The following is a 22,809-nucleotide window of genomic DNA, read 5'->3' as shown; positions in this document are numbered from 1 at the left end:
GTGCGGCCCGAAGAGAGGGCACCCTGCGCCGGCCCTTGGGAAGGCCGGGGGAGGAGGGAGGAGAGGGGGCGGGGATTGGGTGTGCCCTCGGACGGGGGAGGGGCGCTTGTGGCCAGGGGCGCGAGAGTAGGGCAGAGAGCGGGAAGATGGCAGCGGCGGACGAGGAACCGCAGGCTAAAAAGCCGAAAGTGGAGGCGACGTCGCATTTGAGGTGAGCGCCGCTGGGCTGGGAGGGGGTGCACGTGGGGGCCGGGAAGAGCCGGGCCGCGGAGCCGCCCCGCGAGGCCCCCACCGGCTCGGAGCCAATCAGCGCGGCCGTGCGAGGGGAGGGGGGGCCAGGCCCGGCCCCACGTGGGCGCTTCGCGCTGCGTCCAGCCCCGGCCCGGCGCAGCGGAGCACTAGACCGGCCGGTCCTGGGGTCCTGGGGTCCTGGGCAAGGTATGCTGAAGGGCGAGAGGACGGAACGGGCATCGCCAGGTCGGCGTGTGTGCAGACCCCGGCCCGCGCTGGCGTGCCCAAAGGGAGAGGCGAGCCGCTGGAGCCTCTAGTTAAACATTTATCTCCGTCGTAATCGCGCTCCCTGTAAAATAATGTTACTTTTTCGTCCGCTCCTCAGTAATAAATGGAATGCTTGCATCCCAAAGCTTCTGGACTTTGAAATCCATAGGCACGCGATGACAGCGAGATTTGGAGCTGAAAACAGGCCCTTCCGACTGTTAAGAACTATCCCATTAAGGCCCGTGTGTGTGTGTGTGTGTATGTATGTATGTGTACGCAGACACACACGTGGATGACAAGAGACTGTATAGATGCCACCCCACCACATACCCTTCTCCACCCATTCTCTCTCAAGTAAGAAAAAGGCAGAACTGTGAACATGCAAACTTGTGGGCTAGAATCTGCTTCCAAGCCAAGAGGGGTGTTCTACTCCTGACTGCACCGGGACCTTGGCAAGTGTCTTAATTTTCCGGAGCTTCAGCATTCAGTAACCAGGATACAGGAATTCAGCCTGCTTCCTCAAGAGATAGGGTCAAACGAGATCCATGGGAAAGCTCTTGGAAACTGTAGGTGTTACAAATGTAGTTGTTGTTCAGTCGTGTCGGAATCTTTGGGACCCCTATTTGGGGTTTTCTTTGCCAAGATTCTGGAGTGGTTTTCCATTTCTTTCTCTAGCTCAGTTTTACAGATGAGCTAACTGAGGCTTACATCGACTTGCACAGGGTCACACAGCAAGTGAGTGTCTGAAGGCTGGATTTAAATTCAGGAAGATGAGTCTTCTTGACTCCAGACCAGGCACTCTATGCACTTGAGCCAAAGTGGAGGGGATAATGTTAAATGATTCATTTTTGCAGGCTTTGAGGGTGATTTTGAAAACTAAGCACCCGGCCCATAGGAGGTGCTTAATAAATATTCATTGATTGATTCAGTGTAGGGTCATTGGAAAAGAACACTGAACCTGGAATTATTCAAATCCCCCATATTGAATATGCACTGGGCAGTGGGCAACTCTTTCAACCTTTCTGGTCACAGTTTCCTCATCCACAAAATGAGGAGGAGTGGACTAGGTGACCTCCTATGGATCTTTCCACCTTTGAGGCCTTCTGACCTGTGCTTTTAGTGATATTTTTGATTACCTTAAAAGTGGGTTCTTAACATTTTGGTTGTTGTTGTTGTGAGCCTCTTTGGCAATCTGGTGAAACCTGTGGACTCCTCAGAATGATGTTTTTAAATAACTGAAAGCAAATGCTGAATTACAGTTGGAAGTTAGTGAAAATAAAAACTTAGGTTTTTTTCCCCCCATGGACCACTTTAGGTGGGGAGGTCTGTGGAACCCAGGTTAAGAACCCCTGCCTTAGGTGATTTCTTATGCCTAGTTTACACCCAGGAAGAAATTGCCACCATCCTGCAGTGTTTTTTAAAAAAGGATTTGGCCAAATACATATTCATAAATCTTATACATTCTAATTATATTAGGTTGTGGGTGGTCTGGTCTTTTTCATATTGTTCAGGGTAACTCTTCTACACTTGTAAAGCCTTTTTGCGTATGTGGCTAACCCTTATTTTTCAGTTCTCATCTCACATGCCTGGCAATGACACCAAATCCTTATGACAGTTACATATAAATCTACCAGACAAAGTTTACAAAGGCCATACCCTGGCTTCTGTGCTCAGCCCTTGCCATGCAAAAATAAGAAACAAACTTTGAACTTGATTGTCAAAGTGCAGAAAACAAATTTCCACCACCCTTGTGTTCTCACTGTGAAGGTAATAAAGAACTTTTTGTGTGGAAGTTCACCTTCAGCTTCCTTTTTTTTCAAATCCACACCAGCGTTTCATCTTGTGGAGTTTTTTGATGTCATTGTAGCGTGGGAGTTTGCAAATGGTGTCATATGCTCTTAGTGCCCTCTTTCCTCTGGATTATACTGCTCATTTCTGAAGGGCGACTTCTCTGTGGCTCCCTCCAAACTACCAGTGATCTCAGTATTCTTTTGACTCAGTGCCTTGGCACTGGCATGCTCTTTCCTCTCCACTTTGGCCTCCTGGCTTCCTACGAGATTCAGCAAAAATCTCACCTTCTGCAGGTGGCTTTTTCCATCTCTCCCCCAAACCACCTTGTACCTTCCCTCTGAGACTACCAGCTGTCACAAATCCATCTTAGATGTCCATGGTTGTTTAGAAGGTGAGCTCCTTGAGGGCAGACTTGTTCTTGTCTCTCTTTGTGTTTAGCATAGTGCTTAACCAATACTTTCTGACTGTTTATTGCCAAATAAAATGACCTCTTATTGGTCCTCATTTTTCTTGACCTCTCTGTAGTATATGACACTTCTGATTGACCACCTCCTCCTGCTGAAGATTGTTTCTTGTAGGTTTTTGTGACAGTGTCTCTCTTGGTTCTTCTGTCCTTATGATCCTTTCTTAGTCTCTTTTGCTTGGATTTTTATTATCCATGTCACACCCACTCTTCTGCTAGGTGGGGGGTGTAGGGAATTTCAGCCTCAAGTGAGACCCTTTGACTGAATCCAAACTTCACAGAACAAATCCCCTTAATAAAATGATTTGATCTGTAAAATTGGGACTCAGTTACAAGCACCCAAGGACCTAGAGGGCCACAGGTTCCCTACTCTTGCTCTAGGCTCTGTCTTTCCTTGACCTCTTCATTTTACTGGGACTGGTTAATGCTAATGTTAATCTCTTCCTTCTGTTGTTGATCTTCCATTTATCTTGTATGGATCTTGTTTCTACCTAGTTGTTTACATATAGCCTCTCCCATTAGACCTTGAACTCCTCAAGAACGGGAACTGGTTTTGGCCATTCCTTTGTATCTCTAGAGCTTAGCTGACCATAGTATGCACCTAAGTGCTAGTTGACAGACTTATCCACCTTCTCTTTTCTCTTATTTCTCTCTCATTTGGTGATCTTATCAGCTCCTCAATGATATGTTCCAAACTGGAACTAAATCTCTTTTCCTCTCACACACACCCCACTTCCAAACTTCACTATTACTGTCAAGGGCACCCTCATCTTCCCAGTCACTCAAGTTCCTGACCTCAGCGTCCCCCTTGACTTCCACTTCCACTTACCTTACCTATCTAGGCATTTGCCAGGTCTTGTAATTATTTTCTCTATGACATTTCAATAATTACAACACAGAGCTGCCAAAATGAATTTCCTAGGCATAGGTCTGACCTTGCCTGTCTTCTCCCTAACCCTTTCATAAATTCCAGTGGCTCCCTGCTACATATGTAAAGCCCTTTGACATTTGAAGCTCCTAACAACCAGGTTCCTCCTTACCTTTCCAGTCTTCTTCGTTCCTGCTTCCCTCCATATACTCTACAATCTAGTCATCCTGGTCTGCTTGCTGTTCTTGGAATGTGAAGCCCCATTTCCCATCCCCATGCCTTTGTACTGGTTGGCCACCAGGCCTAGGGTGCTCTCCTTTCCAAACTCCAATTCTTGGGATCCCTGATTTTCTATAATACTCAGCTAGAGAGCCACTTTCTCTTTTCTCCCTAGCTGCTAGTGCCATTTCCTCTAAGGATACCTAGCATCTCTGTTCTAAACTTGTATGTATTGATGTGTGTGTGTGTATGTGTGTGTGTGTGTTTTGTCTCCTCCATTAGAATATGAACTTGAGAGCAGGATTATTTTTGCTTTTGTTGGGGACAGAGAGGGAACAAGCATTTTTTAAGGAACTAGTATGTTGCAGGCACTGTTAAATGCTTTCAAAATGTCTCCTTTGCTTGTTACAGTAACATGGGAGGTAGGTGCTATTATTATCCCCATTTTGTAGTTGAGGAATTGGAGGCAGAAGTTAAGGGGTTTGTCCAAGGTCACACAGTGGATAAATATCTGAAACCACAATGGAACTCATATCTTTCTGACTTCAGGCCCAGCAGCTCAATCCGCTTCTTTGTATCCCTAGAGCTTGGCACAGTGATAGATGCAATAGTAAGCACCTAATAAAAGCTAGGTGGTGAAGTGGATAGAGTACCAGGTCTAGAGCCAGGAGCATCTGAGTTCAAATCCAACTTCAGATGCTTACTTGCCTGTGTGATCCTGGGCAAGTCACTTAACCCTGTTTGCCTCAGTTCCTTAGCTATAAAATGTGAAGGAAATGACAAACCACTCTAATATCTTTGCCAAGAAAACCCCAGGTTTTGTCAGTGAAGAGCGGGACATAACTCTTGAAAACAACTGAATAACAAAATAAAAGCTTGTTGATTGATTGTCAAGATGAAGATCTTCACCCTTTGCTTCCAAAGGTTTCACTACATCTTAACTTATTTCCCTTCCTTTATTGCCTGTTCTCCTTTCCACTTTGCTAAACTTAGTGTGTCATTGTCTGGTCATGTCTAGTCTACTCCTGCCTCCCTGGAGGCTCCCAGATTCCTCTTCTGCTTGAAATGATCTCCTTGATTCACCCTGCCAAATAAATCTTTCTTTAAACAGTCTCTTGAAATCCTACCTCTTCCCCAGGGCATTTCCCGTCTAATAATAAATAGCTGGTATGTGTGTATATGTCTATGTGACCCTAGGGATATCCCTTAACCTCTACGTGTCCCAACCAACTTTAATACTCTCAGTCGCAGAACAGTTTTTGAACTACTTTGGTAGAGGGAATTTCCTCATCAGGAGTTGACTATACTGGTGAAATCTTGTTCTAGTCACATGCATGTCCATGCAAATGTGTTTGCAAAGCACTTTGTGTCCACTCCTTTGGATCTCACAACCACTCCGTGAGGTAGGCACCCTAGTTTACAGAAGAGGAAATTGAAGATAAGAATGGTTAAGTGACTTGGCCAGGGTCACAGAGTTAAGTGGCAGAGGTGGCTTCTGCTCCCAGGTATCTCACCTGGCCAGTATAACACCCATTCTATTTTACTGTGCTGCCTTTAATGAAAAGACAGGAGTTTTGACTCTCTGTAAAATTTGCCCCTTCTAAATCTTCCTTGTGATTCAACACCCCACAATTTTTTCTTTGCTTCTATGTAATATTTTAAAACTTAATTTGAGTGTGTTTGTTTTTCAGTATCCTTTTATATGTCTTTCACTGTTCTGTGTCAAGTTCTATGCAGTTCATTTTCCACAACATGCCCCATAATTCCATGTGTAGAGAGGTACTGACATGCTTTTAATGATGAAAATAGAAGATTAGATTGATGTATTTTAAAAAAAATCCTTTTATTTAAAGGAGAGACCACATTGGCCAGCCCTACTTCCATTCCAGTGAACTTGACATTTGAGGGTAGGGAATGCTGAGAGAGCTCTCAGAAGATGGATGGTTTATCAGTTGGCATCTTGCTTGACAGTTAAGCAGTGGCCCTCAGACTTACATGAATTTGAAAAAATGGTTCATAATGACAGAAGGCTGTTTAGGTGGTATAATCGTATCCTTTTAGTTGGTAAATCCAATAGAGGAAATGTGCAGATGAATTTACTAGGTATAAATATAGCTGACAAGGGAAGAATTTTATTATTTCTACATTGGGTATGGCTGATTAATCCAAGCTATGTAGGCAGGCAAGGCTAGGTACACTTACTGGGTTGTCCAAGTAACTTTCTTCTTGGTCAGATTGTGCATTTAGAGCAGAAGCTGAATTGCCCTGGATAGAAAAGAAAGCTCTTGAAAGGTTACTGAAGAATTGATCATTTGAGGGTCAAATGACCAGGCAGTGGGCAACATGTCAGGGTGGATAGAATGCTGAATTTGAAGTCAGAAAGAACTTGATTTAAATTCATGCTCAAATAATAACTAAGCTGTGTGATTCTGGACAGATTACTTAACTTTTTGGAACCCCAACATTATCATTTGTGAAATGGGGATAATACCAGCATCTATCTCACTAGGTTTTTTTTTCTTTTCTACAGTTTATTTTTTTTTATAAATAGTACTTTATTTTTTTCAATTACATGTAAATATAGTTTATAGTTTCAAAATTCATTTTATAAGATTTTGAGTTCCAAATTTTTTCCCTCCTTCCCCCCCACTCTCCAAGATGGCAAGCAATCTGATATAGGTTATAAATGTGCAGTCATGTTAAACGTATTTTCACATTACTCATCTTGTATAAAAAGAAGCAGAACAAAAGGGAAAAACTATGGAAAAAAACACAGTGAAAACAGTCTGCTTCAGTCTGCATTCAGACTCCATAGTTCTTTCTCGGGATGTGGATAGCATTTTCCATCCTGAGTCTTTTTGTATTGCTGACAGGAGCTAAGTCTGTCATAGCTGATCATTGAACAGTGGTGCTGTTATTGTATACAGTGTTCTCCTACTTCTGCTCCTTTCCCTCAGCATCAGTTCATGCAAGTCTTTACAGTTTTTTTCTGAAAACTCCCTGCTTGTCATTTCTTGTAGCACAATCTTTCTATATAAAGCACTCTGTCTATAAGCCACTTAAAAATGTGAATAGTAATTAATGGAGTAAATATTTGGTACCCTTTATTAAATTACCCTTTATTAAACTGTGTAATACTTCTGATCTGCCATCAATAGTAGGGAATATGCTATGGCATGCACTGAACTAGATACACTCTTACTTGTATGACATGCATTTTATGAGATAATATGTATGACCTCTGGGATTAGTGAGATAGTTTGTTGAATCACATGGACATCAAATTAGTATTATTGATTTTAGGGCTCTCTACACAACCAGTTGAAATGAAATAGCTACAAAAATACAAAAGAATACCTTATATAAGTTAATCTCAAATTTTGATTTAACAATTCTTTTATTACTCTTTGTAATAGGCTAGCAGGACTGAGTAGGACTGAGACCTTTTAAACAAATAGATTTACAACCTCACCATCAAGTAGTAGGTTCTTAAAAAATAAAAATTATCCTTTGACTTCCTACTGAGGCTCATAGAGCTTCAGTGATTTGCCCAAGTCACATAGAGCCAGAATTTGAACCCAACTCCTGTGATTCCAAGTCCATTCCTCTTGACATAAAACGATATGGCCTTTCAGTCCTCCAGGATTTCTCTCATTTCTTTTTGAACTCTGTTTCTCTGATTAGTCTTGATGTACAAAGGCCCTCCTTCTGGATTCTCCACTGAGGAGAGCTGGTATTAGACCTCAAACCACCTCCTTGAAAACCCTAGGAAGGTCTTCCGTTTGAATATATAGAGAAACAGTTCTAGGCCTCTGTCTCCTTACTGAGTTTGTGGATTCAGATTGTGTATCTTCTCCAGTGCTGTCTGCCTGACTTAACCATTATTGTCACTGTAATAATAACTCACAGTTTTCTAACACTTTAGGATGGGCACTTTTTTTTTCAACTGTGTGAGGTGTGCAGAGTCACATGGTTGAAGAGCAGAAGAGCTAAAATTAGAACCCCTGGTCTCATGGTTACTAATTGAGTACTTTTAATGGTGGGCTTTAGTTAAAACATGGTTTCGTTAATTGGATTGAGGCAACATGGTATAGTGGAAAGTTCTGTTTTGAACTTAAGAGTCAAGAGAGAAGTGAGTTTAAATCCTGGCCTGGATACTACCTATGTGACTGTTATAAATCACTGAAACTTTTTGAGCCTCAGTTTCCTCATCTGTATAATGGGAATAATACCCAAAGTACCTATTCTCTAGAGGGTTGTTGTGAGATTCAAATAAGATAATGTACGTAGAGTGCTTTGAAGGATAAAAGGCTATATAAATGTCAGCTATGACGAACTTATCAGCTTCCTCAAGTTCAATTTTAATGCAGGTCTTCCTGACTCCAGGCCCAGGTGTCTGTGCACTGGCTCCCCTCAGTGAAGATCAGGTAAAAGGCCAAAGGCTGGAGAGTTGATAACCCAGAGAGTATTCTAGACTGTAGTTCTCTTTTACTTTGTAGTTTTGTTCTTTTGACTAAAGACCAGTTACCAACTTGTTCAGATAGGTTCTTCCTTTGGAGGAAGCTCTTCAGCTACCTCACTAATGATCATGGGATCATAGATTTGGAGCTGGGAAGGACCCACAATATTATCAAAGCCAGTGGTTCTCAAAGTTTTTATTTTCATGATCCCTTTACACTCTTAAAATTTTTTGAGGACCCTAAAGAACTTTTGTTTATGTGGTTTATGTCTAGGCATGTGCTGGAGTTATCTCATGTAAACTCTGATTGTTAAATTTTCAGTGTGAGCATTTACACCTCTGTGGTTGGCAGACACTACAAATAAGAGCTTGATTTATTGTTTTGTTGATTGTCTAGACTGAAAAAAGTGATAGAGAAAATGTTGATGATGCTAATTAAACTAAAAAAAGGTGTCATGCATAAATTCTTTTCCAGCGAGCTAGTTAAACATTTACCAGTGTACCTCTGTCTTAGAAATTTAAAAGGATAAAATTTAAAAACGCTTATTAATTCATTTAAAAATAACAGTGGGGGGGGGGGGCAGGGCCAAGATGGCAGAGTAGAAAAACACACATACTATAACTCTTCCCCCACAGCCCATAAAATACCTATAAAAAGTGACTCTCAATAAATTGTAGCGCAGCAGAAGCCACAGAACAACAGAGTGAAAGAGATTTGCAGCCAAAGTAACCTGGAAGGCTGACAGGAAAGGTCTGTCTCACGGGATGCTGAACAGAGTGTAGCCCAGCCCTGCTTGGGCAGCACTGGGAAGAACAGGACCGGAACAGGCCTCTGGGGCAGAATCCCCAGCAGGGAGGGTCTCAGATCCCTCAACCCACAAGCGGCAAAGAAAGCTTCAAAGATCAGTGAGAGGGCTTTTTCAGCTGGGCAAGAAGGGAGCAGGGCCCCCCCCCCAGCATGGGTCCTAGGCAGTGTGTGGCAGTGGCAGAGTTGGGCAGTGGCTGAGTTCGGCAGCAGCTTCCATCATGGGAGCAGCTCAGCTTAGGGCCCCTGGAGGAATTGAGCAGCTGATCTGAATCTCAGCCCTGAGCACAGTCCTGGGGTGAGGAGGAGCACTAGGACCCTCCTCTTGACAAAAGATTCAGAAGTCAAGTAACTGGCTGGGAAAATTCCCAAAAAGGGAAAAAAATAAGACCATAGAAGGTTACTTTCTTGGTGGTATTTCCTCCATCCTTTCAGATAAGGAAGAACAATGCATACTGTCAGAGGAAGTCAAGGATTATGCATCCAGTACCTCCAAAACAAATATGCAATGGGCTAAGGCCATGGAAGAGCTTGAAAAGCAAGTCAACAGCTTGCTAAAGGAGACCCAAAAAAATGCTGAAGAAAATAATACCTTTAAAAATAGGCTAACTCAAATGGAAAAAGAAGTCCAAAAAGCCAGTGAGGAAAAGAAAGCTTTAAAAAGCAGAATCAACCAAATGGAAAAGGAGGTTCAAAAGCTCACTGAAGAAAGTAGTTCTTTAAAAATGAGAGTGGAGCTGAGGGAAGCTAATGACTATATGATAAGCCAAGAAATTATAAAACAAAAATAAAAGAATGAAAAAATAGAAGATAACGTGAAATATCTCATTGGAAAAACAACTGACCTGGAAAATAGATCCAGGAGAGACAATTTAAAAATTATGGGACTACCTGAAAGCCATATCAAAAAAAGAGCCTAGACATCATCTTTCATGAAATTATCAAGGAAAACTGCCCTGAGATTCTAGAAGCAGAGGGCAAAATAAATATTCAAGGAATCCACAGAACACCGCATGAAAGAGATCCAAAAAGAGAAACTCCTAGGAACATTGTGGCCAAATTCCAGAGTTCCCAGGTCAAGGAGAAAATATTGCAAGCAGCTAGAAAGAAACAATTCAAGTATTGTGGAAATACAATCAGGATAACACAAGATCTAGCAGCCTCTACATTAAGGGATCGAAGGGCATGGAATAGGATATTCCAGAAGTCAAAGGAACTAGGACTAAAACCAAGAATCACCTACCCAGCAAAACTGAGTATAATACTTCAGGGGAAAAATTGGTCTTTCAATGAAATAGAGGATTTTCAAGCATTCTTGATGAAAAGACCAGAGCTGAAAAGAAAATTTGACTTTCAAACACAAGAATGAAGAGAAGCATGAAAAGGTGAACAGCAAAGAGAAGTCATAAGGGACTTACTAAAGTTGAACTGTTTACATTCCTACATGGAAAGACAATATTTGTAACTCTTGAAACTTTTCAGTATCTGGGTACTGGGTGGGATTACACACACACACATGCACACACACACACACACACACACACACACGCACATAGAGACAGAGTGCACAGAGTGAATTGAAGAGGAAGGGATCATATCTTAAAAAAAAATGAAATCAAGCAGTGAGAGAGAAATATATTGGGAGGAGAAAGGGAGAAATTGAATGGGGCAAATTATCTCTCATAAAAGAGGCAAGCAAAAGACTCATTAGTGGAGGGATAAAGAGGGGAGGTGAGAGAAAAACATGAAGTCTACTCTCATCACATTCCACTAAAGGAAAGAATAAAATGCACACTCATTTTGGTATGAAAACCTATCTTACAATACAGAAAAGTGGGGGATAAGGGGATAAGCAGGGTGGGGGGGATGATAGAAGGGAGGGCATGGAGAGGAGGGTGCAATTTGAGGTCGACACTCATGGGGAGGGATAGGATCAAAAGAGAATAGAAGTAATGGGGGACAGGATAGGATGGAGGGAAATATAGTTAGTCTTATACAACACAACTAGTATGGAAATCATTTGCAAAACTACACAGATTTGGCCTATATTGAATTGCTTGCCTTCCAAAGGGAAGGAGTGGAGAGGGAGGGAGGTAAAGAAGTTGGAACTCAAAGTGTTAGGATCAACTGTCGAGTAATGTTCTTGTCACTAGGAAACAAGAAATATAGGTAAAGGGGTATAGAAAGCTATCTGGCCCTACAGGACAAAAGAGAAGATGGAGACAAGGGCAGAGAGGGATGATAGAAGAGAGAGCAGATTGGTCATCGGGGCAATTAGAATGCTTGGTGTTTGGGGGGGGAGGGGAGAAAAGGGGAGAAAATTTGTAACCCAAAATTTTGTGAAAATGAATGTTAAAAGTTAAATAAATAAATTTAATAATAAAAATAAATAAATTATATTCTGAAAAAAAAATAAATTATATTCTGAAAAAAAAAGAAAAAAAAATAGAAGATAACGTGAAATATATCATTGGAAAAACAACTGACCTAGAAAATAGATCCAGGAGAGACAATTTAAAAATTATGGGACTACCTGAAAGCCATGATCAAAAAAAGACCTTAGACATGAAATTATTAGGGAAAACTGCCCTGATATTCTACAACCAGAGGGCAAAATAAATATTGAAAGAATCTACCAATCATCTCCTGAAAGAGATCCAAGAAGAAAAACTCCTAGGAATATTGTGGCCAAATTTCAGAGTTACCAGGTCAAGGAGATAATATTACAAACATCTAGAAAGAAACAATTCAATATAATGAAAATACAATCAGGAAAACACAGGATCTGGGAGCTTCTACATTAAGGGATGGAAGGGCTTGGAATAGGATATTCCAGAAGTCAAAGAAACTGGGATTAAAATCAAGAATCACCTACCCAGCAAAACTGAGTATAATACTTCAAGGGAATAAATGGTCATTCAATGATATAAAAGACTTTCAAGCATTCTTGATGAAAAGACCAGAACTGAAGAGAAAATTTGACTTTCAAAAACAAGAATCAAGAGAAGCATGAAAAGGTAAACAGGAAAGAGACATCATAAAGGACTTTCTAAAGCTGAACTGTTTACATTCCTACATGGAAAGATAATATTTGTAACTCTTGAGACTTTTCTCAGTATTTGGATAGGTGGAGGGATTATACACACACACACACACACACACACACACACACACACACAGCACAGGGTGAGTTGAATAGGAAGGGATGATATCCATAAAAAAATAAAATAAAATTAAGAGGTGAGAGAGGAATATATTGGGAGGAGAAAGAGAGAAATGGAAGGGGGCAAATTATCACTCATAAAAGAGATAATAAAATCTTTTTCAATGGAGGAGAAAAGGGAGGAGGTGAGAGGGGAAAAGTGAAGCTTACTGTCTTCACATATGGCTTAAGGAGGGAATAACATGCTCACTAAATGTAGTATGAAAATCTACCTTATACTACAGGAAAGTAGGGGAGAAGGGGACAAGTGGGGTGAGGGGGCTGATAGAAGGGAGAGCAAATGGGGGAAGGGAGTAACTGGAAGTAAACACTTTTGGGAAGGGGCAAGATCAAATGAAAGAATAGAATAAAGGGGGACAGGGTAGGATGGAGGCAAATATAGTTAGTTTTACACAACATGACTATTAGGGAAATCTTTTGTACAACAACACACATGTAGCCTGTATTGAATTGCTTGCCTTCTCAGTGGAGATGAGTGGGGAAGGAGGAAAAGAGAAAAGTTGGAATTCAAAGTATTAGAAATGAATGTTGAGAATTGTTGTTTCATATAACTGGGAAATAAGAAGTACAGGTAATGGGGTATAGAAATCTATCTTGCCCTACAAGAAAAGAGAGAAGATGCAGATAAGGGAAGGGTGGGGTATGATAGAAGGGAGGGCAATTGAGAGAAGGGGTAATCAGAATGCAAGGTGTTATGGGGTGGGGGGAGGGGAGAGATGGGGAGAAAAATTGGAACTCAAAATTTTGTGGAAATGAATGTCATAATGTAAAAATAAATTTAAATAAATAAATAGATAAAACACCCCCCAAAAATAAGTGACATACTCATTGCATGTTAACATAAATAACATTTTTATGAAAAGCAACTAGAGTTTCCAAAACAAAAAAAAATTGTTTTACATGTTTTTGGAGAGCAATTTGGAGCTATGCCCTAAGGGTTATCAAATCTCTATGATGTCTGGTTAATAAAAGACAGCTTCTTGGATCTGCTTATATCTCCTTCTGCATTCAGTTTGTTGTGATGTATATTTTTGTTTGAAGTATATGAAGAAAATCTGTCCTCTCACGGAAATGTGGCTGGAAAAGGGAGGAGTATTTTAATGGGCAAATCTTAGTATTAATATGAAAATAGCTTTGATCTTGGGGACCCACAGGGATTCTCAGACTGCATTTTGAGAACTCCAGGTCTAAACTATCATTCTATATCTCTCAACCAAACTTTTTTTTTTTTTTAAATTACATGTAAAAATAATTTTAAACACTCATTTTTAAAAATTTGGAGTTCTACATTCTCTCCCTCTCTTTCCCCAATTGCCTGTCTGCTCCCTGAGATGGTAAGCAATTTGATATAGGTTATACATGTGCAATTATATAAAACATGTTAACATGTTATTCATGTTGTGAACTAAGAGAGAGACCAAAACCAAAACAAAACAAAGCCATGAAATAAATAAAGAAATTGAAAAATAGTATGCTTCAATCTACACTCAGACTCCATCATTCCTTTCTGTGGATATGGATAGCATTTTTCATTATGAGTCTTTTGGAATTGTGTTGGATTGGTGTGTTGCTGAGAATAGCTAAGTCATTCACAGTTGATCGTCATACAATAATGCTGTTACTGTGTACAATGTTCTCCTGGTTCTGCTCACTTCATTTTCATCAGTTCATGCAAGTGCTTCCAAGTTTTTCTGAAATTATCCTGCTCATCGTTTGTTATATAGTACAATAGCATTCTGTTACAGTTATATACTACAATTTGTTCAGCCCTTCCTCAGTTGATGTATATCCCCTCAGTTTCCCCCAACAGTAGTCAGTGATTATAGCAGTCTACTGTTTGATAAACCCAGGGACCCCAGCTTCTGGGATAAGAACTTACTGTTTGAAAAAATCTGCTGGGAAAACTGGAAAATAGTGTGGCAGAAACTGGGCATTGACCAATGCCTGACACTGTATACTAAAATAAAGTCCAAATAGGTACACAATCTAGGAATAAAAGCTGATACTATAAACAAATTAGGGGAGCAAGGAATAGTTTATTTGTCAGATTTATGGAGAATGGAGGAATTTATGACCAAACAAGAGATAGAGAACATTATGAAATGCAAAATCTATAAATATAAAATTTAATGTAATTTTGTTTATATTACATTGAAAAATTTTTGCACCAACAAAGCCAGTGCAACCAAGATTAGGAGGCAAGCAGAACAATGGGAAAGAATTTTTACAACTAGTGTCTAAAGGCCTCATTTCTAAAATATGTAGAGAACTGAATGAAATTTATAAGAATACAAGTCATTCCCCAGTTGATAAATAGTCAAAGGATATGAACAAGTGGTTTTCAGAGGAAGAAATTAAAGTTATTTATAGTCATATGAAAAAATGCTCTAAATCACTATTGATTAGAGAGATGCAAATCAAAATAACTTGAGGTACCACATCACACCTATCAGATTGGCTAACATGACAAAACAGGAAAATGATAAATGTTAGAGAAGATGTGGGAGATTTGGAACACTGGTTCATTGTTGGTGGAACTATGAGCTGAGCCAACTATTCTGGAGAGCAATTTGGAACTATGCCCAATGGACTATAAAAATGTGCATACTCTTTGACCCAGCATTACTGCTTCCAGGGTTGTATCCCAAAGAGATCATAAAAATGAGAAAAGGACCCACATGTACAAAAAATATTTATAGCAGCTCTTTTTGCGGTGGCCAAGAACTAGAAATTGAGGGGATTCCCCTCAACTGGTGAATGGGTGAACAAGTCGTGGTATATGAATGTAGTGGAATAGTATTGTGCTATAAGAAATGAGGAACAGGCGGACTTCAGAAGTACCTGGATAAACTTATATGAACTGATGCTCAGTAAGGGAAGCAGAACCAGGAGAACATTTTACACCCATAATAGCCATAGTATATAAGGACTGTTTGTGATAGACTTAGTCCTTCACAGCAGTACAAGGATCTAAAACATTTCCAAAAGACTCATGGTACAAAATGCTATCTACAGCCAGAGAAAGACCTATATGGGGTCAGAATGCTGAATGAAGCACACTATTTTCTCTTTTGTTTGTTTTTGTTTAGTTTTACTTATGCTTCCTCCCATTCCTTTTAATTCTTCTATGCAACATGACTAATGTGAAAATGTGTTTAATAAGAATGTATGTGTAGAGCCCATATAAGATTGCATGCTGTCTTGGGGAGGGGGAGAAAATTAAAAACTTATGGAAGTGATTGTTGAAAATTGCAAACAAATAAATAAGTAAATTTGGAGAAAAAAATCATAAATTTTTTCCCCCAGCTTTCTGCTTTCCTTCTAATTTTGGTGGTATTGGTTTTGTTTGTGTAAACATTTTAAAATGTAATGTAATATATTTCTAAATGTAAATGTAATGTAATTATCTTTTTTACATCTTGTACTGCTTTCTATCTCTAGTTTGGTCATAAATTCTTCCCTTCTCCATCGATCTGACAGGTAAACTGTTCCTTGCCTTCCTAATTTGTGTATGATATCACCCTTTATGTTTAAATCATGTACCCATTTTGACCTTATCTTGTCATATAGTGTAAGATGTTGGTCTATACCTAGTTTCTGCCATACTGTCACCTTTTCTTCACTCACACAGCTATCACCTTAGTTCAACCCCTCACTGACTCTTGCTTGGACAATTGCAGCAGCCTCTGTGGCATCTGAGATGTCTTGAGATGGTCCACATTCTGATTTGTTCTCTAAAGTAAATTTTACTCCAAAGTAAAATTCTTAAGATAAAGATCTGATCATGTCACTCAGTAAACTCCATACCAAACATAACTCTGTTACTGGTACAATCAGATATAAACTCTTTTGTTTATTTTTTAAAGTCCTTCACAACCAAGCCCTATCCCACCTTTCCAATCTTATTACATATAACTTTCCTTTATATAAACTATGGTCCAGTCAGTTTGGTCACTTACTTGTCTTCACATGTAGCATTGCATCTCCTGTTTCTGTGGTCTCTGGGCTGTTGATTTGGCCTGGAATGCATTCCCTTCTCATAGCCACCTGTTAGAATCCTTAACTTCTTTCAAGTCTTAGCTCAAGGGACATGGGAAGCCTTTTGTGACCCCTCTAGTTTCTAATACCTTCTGTTTTAAATTATTTTATCTATAATTTTCATGTTTTGTGTATACATGTGTGTATACATGTATATACATACATACATATGCACACACATATATACACAAACCATGCTGTACCTGTTGAGGATACCTGTTGAGTTGATAACTCCATTGATGGACCAACATGGGCATACTGTATCTCCTCCATAGATTTGTAAACTCAGGAGTGGGGATTGTTTTAGTTTTATCTTTGTTATTATTGCTTTTTTCCTTAAAGTCAATAGTCATCAAGATTTTATGATGTGTTTCTTATGTTGTCAGGCATAGTGCGAAGTTTTAGGAATATAAATGTAGACAAAAGAAGGATAGTTCTTACTCTCAAGGACCTTACATTCTGTTAGGGGAAGACAATACACAGAAGGGAGCAGAGGGCAAGAAAGGTACCCAGCTTGGGCCATGAAGTCAAGAGTCAGGAACAGACTCCAGAGAAGAGTGAAGGAGTAAGCAGGGGCTGGTCTGGGCATTTGTTCAAAATGGAGATTCTGGGAGGAACTCATTGGCCAAAGGTTGGGTCACACAGTGAAGGAATCTTGCAGGGTGAGAGCATTCCTGGAGAATGGAGAAGTCTGAGAGTGAGGCTGATTGCATGAGGAAGAAGAGGGGAAGAGACTCACCTTAGGGCATACAGATAATAGTGTAGAACTGGGATTTAATAAGACAGGTCCTCTCGTATGACAAAATGATTTTCACTGTGTTGTTCAGTTGTTCAGTAGTATCTGACTCTTCCTGACCCTGTGGACCATAGCATGCCAGTACTGTCCATGAGGTTTTTCTTGGTAAAGATACTGGAGTGCTTTGCCATTTCCTTCTCCAGTGGATTAAGGCAAACAGAGATTAAGTGATTTTCCAAGGGTCACACAGCTAGTAAGTGTGTAAGGCTGGATTTGAACTTGGGTCTTCCTGACTTCCAGCCCAGTGCCGGTCTATTTCTTAAATCACCTAACTATCAGTTTTCATTGTACCATTGCTGATTTGCCCAGTGTCTGTTGGATGGCCCTATCCTCCCTAGAAGCTGACCACCTATTGTCAGTTTTCTTGTCTCTTCCCATTTTCAAACCTCTTAGGGAATCTGCTCAACAAGTTCCTATTGTTTACCTGAGGTATTCCTTCAGATTGTAGCTTGTTAGCAGGGCAGAGATTCTGACAGGTGACTGAACAGTCTTAAACTGACGGAAGTGAGTAGTTTTACCAGGCTCACTCTGGTGACCCCACATCCTGTCTTGCAATTTGAACAGCTCTGGGTTTGAGGAGATAGGTTTAGATGATGCTGCCAGTGAGGAGAAAAAAACTTTCCGAGCAGATTTTTAAAGAAAGAAAACAATTGATTTGTCTGTCATTTGTTGAAGGGCAGTGACCTTTTAATTTCTTAGTCTTTGGAAGAAGTAGCCAAGGAGGATCAACATTTGAATGTTGGCTCTGCCATGTATAATAATGAGACATCAGGTAGGTCATGTGGCTCTCTAAGCCACAGTTTTCTTGTCTGTGAAATAAGATATTAGACTAGATGACCTCCGAGGTTTCTTCCAGCTCTAAATCTATGCACCTGTGAGTCTGTCTCTAGCATATAATAGATGCTTATTAAATGCCTTTTGAATTCAGTGGAATGTGTATTTAGCCCTCCTTGTTCACATCCTTTTATTTACCACCTTCTTGTTGGGCATCCCAGAGTCAGTAATTACATCTCTCCTCTTCTTTCCATCTCTTGACTCCCCACTTCCCTTTGGCATGGTTCCAAGCATAGCTCCTACAGAAAGATCAGAGAGGAAGAAGGAAGGAAGACCATGGAGACAACCTAGCTCCCTGACCCCAGGCTCCACTTCCTTCTCCCCATATCTTGCTAAGAGACATACCACCCATATAGATGCTGTTGACTGAAAGAGAGTGCTCACAACAGCTGAAAATTGTAGATATATGTTTGTTTTATGTTGAAGTCTGCAAACTCAGCTTTTAAGAGATACACACTGCAGAAAAAAACTGAGCCAGGGGTTAGGACTTAACAGTCCTTATATTGTGGCAGGTGCTTTGGTTTGGTGGCCCTAGCCAGCTATGAGGTGTCATCAGTTGATAGTTTAATGGCGATATTACACACTTTTCTATTCCTTACCTTTGACATTGTTTATTAAACAGCAAAAGTTATATAATGTAGAATATGACAAATTTTAAAAGAAGTCAGTAATTGTTTTTTAAAACCAATATCAACCTGTTACTTTACAAAAAGGAAGGGAAAGGGTAGGGATAAGGAGAGAAGGTGATATTGTAGTCCTAAGAGGCCAATGATAGAAGAAAGTGTGGGGGGGTGGGGTTTGGGGAGAACTTGGGCTGGACAGCAAGTGTGTTTGGTCTGAGTAGGTGACCATTATCTTTATATCCCCACTGTGTGGCACACTGGCTCATATAAGGTAGGTGCTTAAGAAGTGTGTATTGAATCGAAGGCAAAAATCTCATTTGAGCTCATTTAAAAAATTTTATTTTATTTTATTTTTGTTTACATTTTGAGTTCCTAGTTGTATCCTTTGCTCCCTCCTAACCTAGCATTAGCGAAGGCCAACATTTGATGTAGCTATATATGTATACAATCCATGTTTCCACTCAGTGTGGACGTTCCTTCTCTGGACGTGGATAACATTTTTCTTTGATTTAAATGTTCACATTACTCAGAATAGCCTAGTCACTCTTGGAATAACATTACTGTTCCTGTATGCACCATTCCGTTGGTTCTACTCATTTCACCCAGCGTTATTTTATGGAAGTCTTCCCATGTTTTTCTAAAGTTGGCCTACTCATGGTTCTTTACGGCGCAGTAGTGTTCCATCACATTTCTATACCACATCTTAGTCAGCCATTCCACAATTGATGGATATGCTCCTAATTTCTAGTACTTCGCCTCCACAAAGAGAGCTGCTGTAAGTATTTCTGAACTTATGGGTTCTTTTCCTTTTTCCCTGATACTTTGGGAACAAACCTGATAGTCTTATTGCTGGGGCAGAAGGTACACACGGTTTTCTAATTTGTTTAGACACAATTCCAACTTGCTCCCCAAAATGCTCTGTCAAGCACGATAAGGTCACAATTCCACCAACAATATATTAGTGTCCCAATTTTTCCACATCCCCTCCATCATTTGTCATTCTGTCTTTTCTGTGATTTTAGCCAACCTGATAGGTGTGACCTGAGATGGGATCTCAAAATTGTTTTGGTTTGCATTTCTCTAATCAGTAATGATTAGAGCATTTTTTCACATAACTATATATGGTTTTGATTTATTCTTCTAAAAACTTTCAGTTCATATCCTTTGACCATTTATCAAATGGGGAATGACTCATATTCTTAAAAGTTTGACTCAGTTCTCTGTATTTTTTTAGGTATGAGGTCTTTATCAGAAAAAACTATCTGTAAAAATCCCTTCCTACCCCAATTTTCTGCTTTCCTTCTGATCTTGGTTATATTAGTTTTATTTGTATGATACCTTTTTAATTTAATATAATCAAAATTCTCCATTTACATCCAACAATGCTCTCTATCTCCTATATATATAGTCTGATAGGTAATATGTTCATGCTCTAATAATTTACTTATGATATCTCCCTTTATGTCTAGGTTATGTAGCTGCTTTGACCTTATCTTGGTAAATGGTCATATATTAATCTATACCTAGTTTCTGCCAGACTGTATTCCAGTATTCCCATCAATTTTTACTAAATAGTGAGTTCTTATCCCCGAAACTTAGATCTTTGTGTTTATCAAACATGAGTTTACTATTATTACTTACCACTGAGTATTGTATACTTATTCCATTGCACTGATCCACCATTCTATTTCTTTTTTTTCCCTTTTTTCTGGAGGGGAAAGGCAAGACAATTGGGGTTAAGCGACTTGCCCAAGGTCATATAGCTAGTAAGTGTCAAGTGTCTGAGTCGCATTTGAACTCAGGTCCTCCTGACTCCAGGGCCAGTGCTCTATTCACTATGACACCTAGCTGTCCCATGCCATTCTATTTCTTAGCCAGTTCTGATAATTATTGCTTTATAGTACAGTCTAAGATCTGGTACTGCTAGATCTCCTTCCTTTACTTTTTTCCTCATTAATTCTTTCAATTTTCTTGACTTTTTGTTCTTTCAAATGAATTTTGTCATTATTTTTTTCTAGTTCAATAAGAATTTTTTTTTTTTGCTATTTTAATTGGGATAGCAATAAATAAGTAAATTAGCTTGGGTAGAATTGTCATTTTTATTTTATTGGCTTACAATATTTTTCAGTTATTTAAATCTGACTTTATTTATATAAAAAGTATTTATAATTAAGTTAATATAGTTCCTGGGTTTGTCTTAGCAGGTACATTCCCAGGTAATTTATGTTGTCTATGATTATTTTAAGTGAAATACGTCTTACTATCTCTTCTTGTGGGGCTTTGTTGGTGATACAGAGAAATGCTTATGATTTATGTGGTTTTATTTTTTTTTATCTTCTTACTTTGCTAAAATTATTGTTTCAACTTTTTTTTTTAGTTAAATCTCTAGGATTTTCCAAGTATACCATCAGGATACATCCGCAAAAAGAGATAGTTTTATTTCCTTATTGCCCATTCTGATTTCTTCAATTTCTTTTTCTTTTCTTATTGGTATTGCTAGCATCTCTAGTACAGTGTTGAATAATATTGGTGATAATGGGTACCCTTGTTTCACTGCTGGTCTTATTGGAAAGGCTTGTATCTTATTCCTATTACAGATAATGCTTGTTGATGGTTTTAGGTAGATGCTTTTTATTTTAAGGAAAAGTCCTTTTATACCTATGCTTTCAAGTGTTTTTAATAGGAATGAGTGTTGTATTTCTATAAAAGCTTTTTCTATATCTCTTGATATAATCATATGATTTTTGTTGACTTTGTTATCGATATAGTCAATTATGTTAATAGTTTTCCTTATATTGAATCAGCCCTGTGTTTTTGATATAAATCCCACTGGGTTACAGTGTTATAATCTTTGTGACACATTGCTGTAGTCTCCTGTCTAGTATTTTATTTAGGATTTTTGCATCAAAATTCGCTAAAGAAATTGGCCTATTATTTTCTTTGTTTTTGCTCTTCCTGTTTTAGGTATTAGCGCCATATTTATTTGATAAAAGGAGTTTCGTAGGACTCTTTCTTTGCTCATTATCCCAAATAAATTTTTAATATCAGAATTAATCTTGAAATGTTTGGTAGAATTCATATATAAATCCATCTGGTTCTGATGCTTTTTTCTTAGGTAACTCATTTATGGCCTGTTAAATTCCTTTTTTTTTTTAAAACAAATTTTCTAAAATTTATTTTGATTTTCTATTTCTTCTGTTAATCTGGACAGTTTATGTTTTTGTAAGTATTCTTCCATTTCAATTAAATTGTTAAATTTATTGGTGTATAATTGAACAAAATGGCTCCTAATAATTACCTTCAATTTTATTAATCTCACCTTTGATCTTCAGAATTTCCAATTTGATGTTTAATTGGGGATTTTAAATTTGTTGTTTTTCTTGTTTTTTTTTATAAAATTACATACCCAGTTCATTGATTTGCTCTTTGTCTTATTGATGCAAGCATTGAAAGATTTAAAATGTCCTCTGATTACTGTTTTTGTTGCATTCTGTAAGTTTTGGTATGTTGTCTTATTATCATTCTCTTTAATAAAATTATTTATTTTTTCTATGATTTTTTTCTTTGTTCCACTCATTCTTTAAGCTTGTGTTATTTATTTTTCAATTAATTTTTAATCCATGCTTCCGTGGTCCTTTATTAAACATAACTTTTATTGTATTATGATATAAAAATTTTATTGTATTACTGTATTGTGATGAACTTAATACTTCTGCTTTCCTGAATTTGACTGTAAGGTTTTTATGCCTTAATATATAGTCAGTTTTTGTAAGGGTGCCATATACCACTGAGAAAAAGGTATATTTCTTTCTGTTCCCATTGTGTTCTCTCCAGATGTCTGTCATATCTAGCTTATCTAATATTCTATTTCCTCACTTTGACTTCTTTATTATTTTTTTTTGTTAGATTTATCTATTTCTGAGAGGAGAAGGTTGAATTCCTCCACTATTATCATTTTGCTATCTGTTTCCCTCTGTAGTTCATTTACCTTTTCTTTTATAAATTTGGGTGTTATAGCATTTGGGGCATATATGTTTAGTATTGGTATTACTTCATTACCTATGGTAACTTTTATCATAATGTAGTTTCCCTGCTTATCTCTTTCAGCTAAATCTATTTTAGCTTTTACTTTGTCTTAGACCATGATTGCTATCCCAGCTTTTTTTACATTAGCTGAAGCATAATGAATTCT

General features: G+C 38.7%; 1 protein-coding gene across 4 annotated transcripts in view; it reads left to right on the top strand.

Annotated features, from left to right (window-relative positions):
- The window catches only part of ADK (adenosine kinase), a 634,537-nt gene that overhangs the window by 901 nt on the left and 610,827 nt on the right, over positions 1–22,809 (top strand). The window contains exon 1 of one of the 4 annotated variants that reach the window (XM_072628112.1): positions 54–211. The exons of 2 other annotated variants lie outside the window; for them this stretch is intronic. In XM_072628112.1, coding sequence (XP_072484213.1) covers positions 147–211 — 65 coding nt within the window. In that variant the 5' untranslated portion in view covers positions 54–146. Of the gene's footprint in view, positions 1–53; positions 212–22,809 lie in introns of those variants that run through there. One more of the 4 variants, XM_072628108.1, reaches the window with a different exon arrangement.

Source organism: Notamacropus eugenii, chromosome 1 (genome assembly GCF_028372415.1).
Source record: "Notamacropus eugenii isolate mMacEug1 chromosome 1, mMacEug1.pri_v2, whole genome shotgun sequence".
NCBI classification, from domain to species: Eukaryota; Metazoa; Chordata; class Mammalia; order Diprotodontia; family Macropodidae; genus Notamacropus; species Notamacropus eugenii.
The sequence above is the reverse complement of the archived record's forward strand: the minus strand, read 5'-3'. Positions and strand labels throughout refer to the sequence as shown.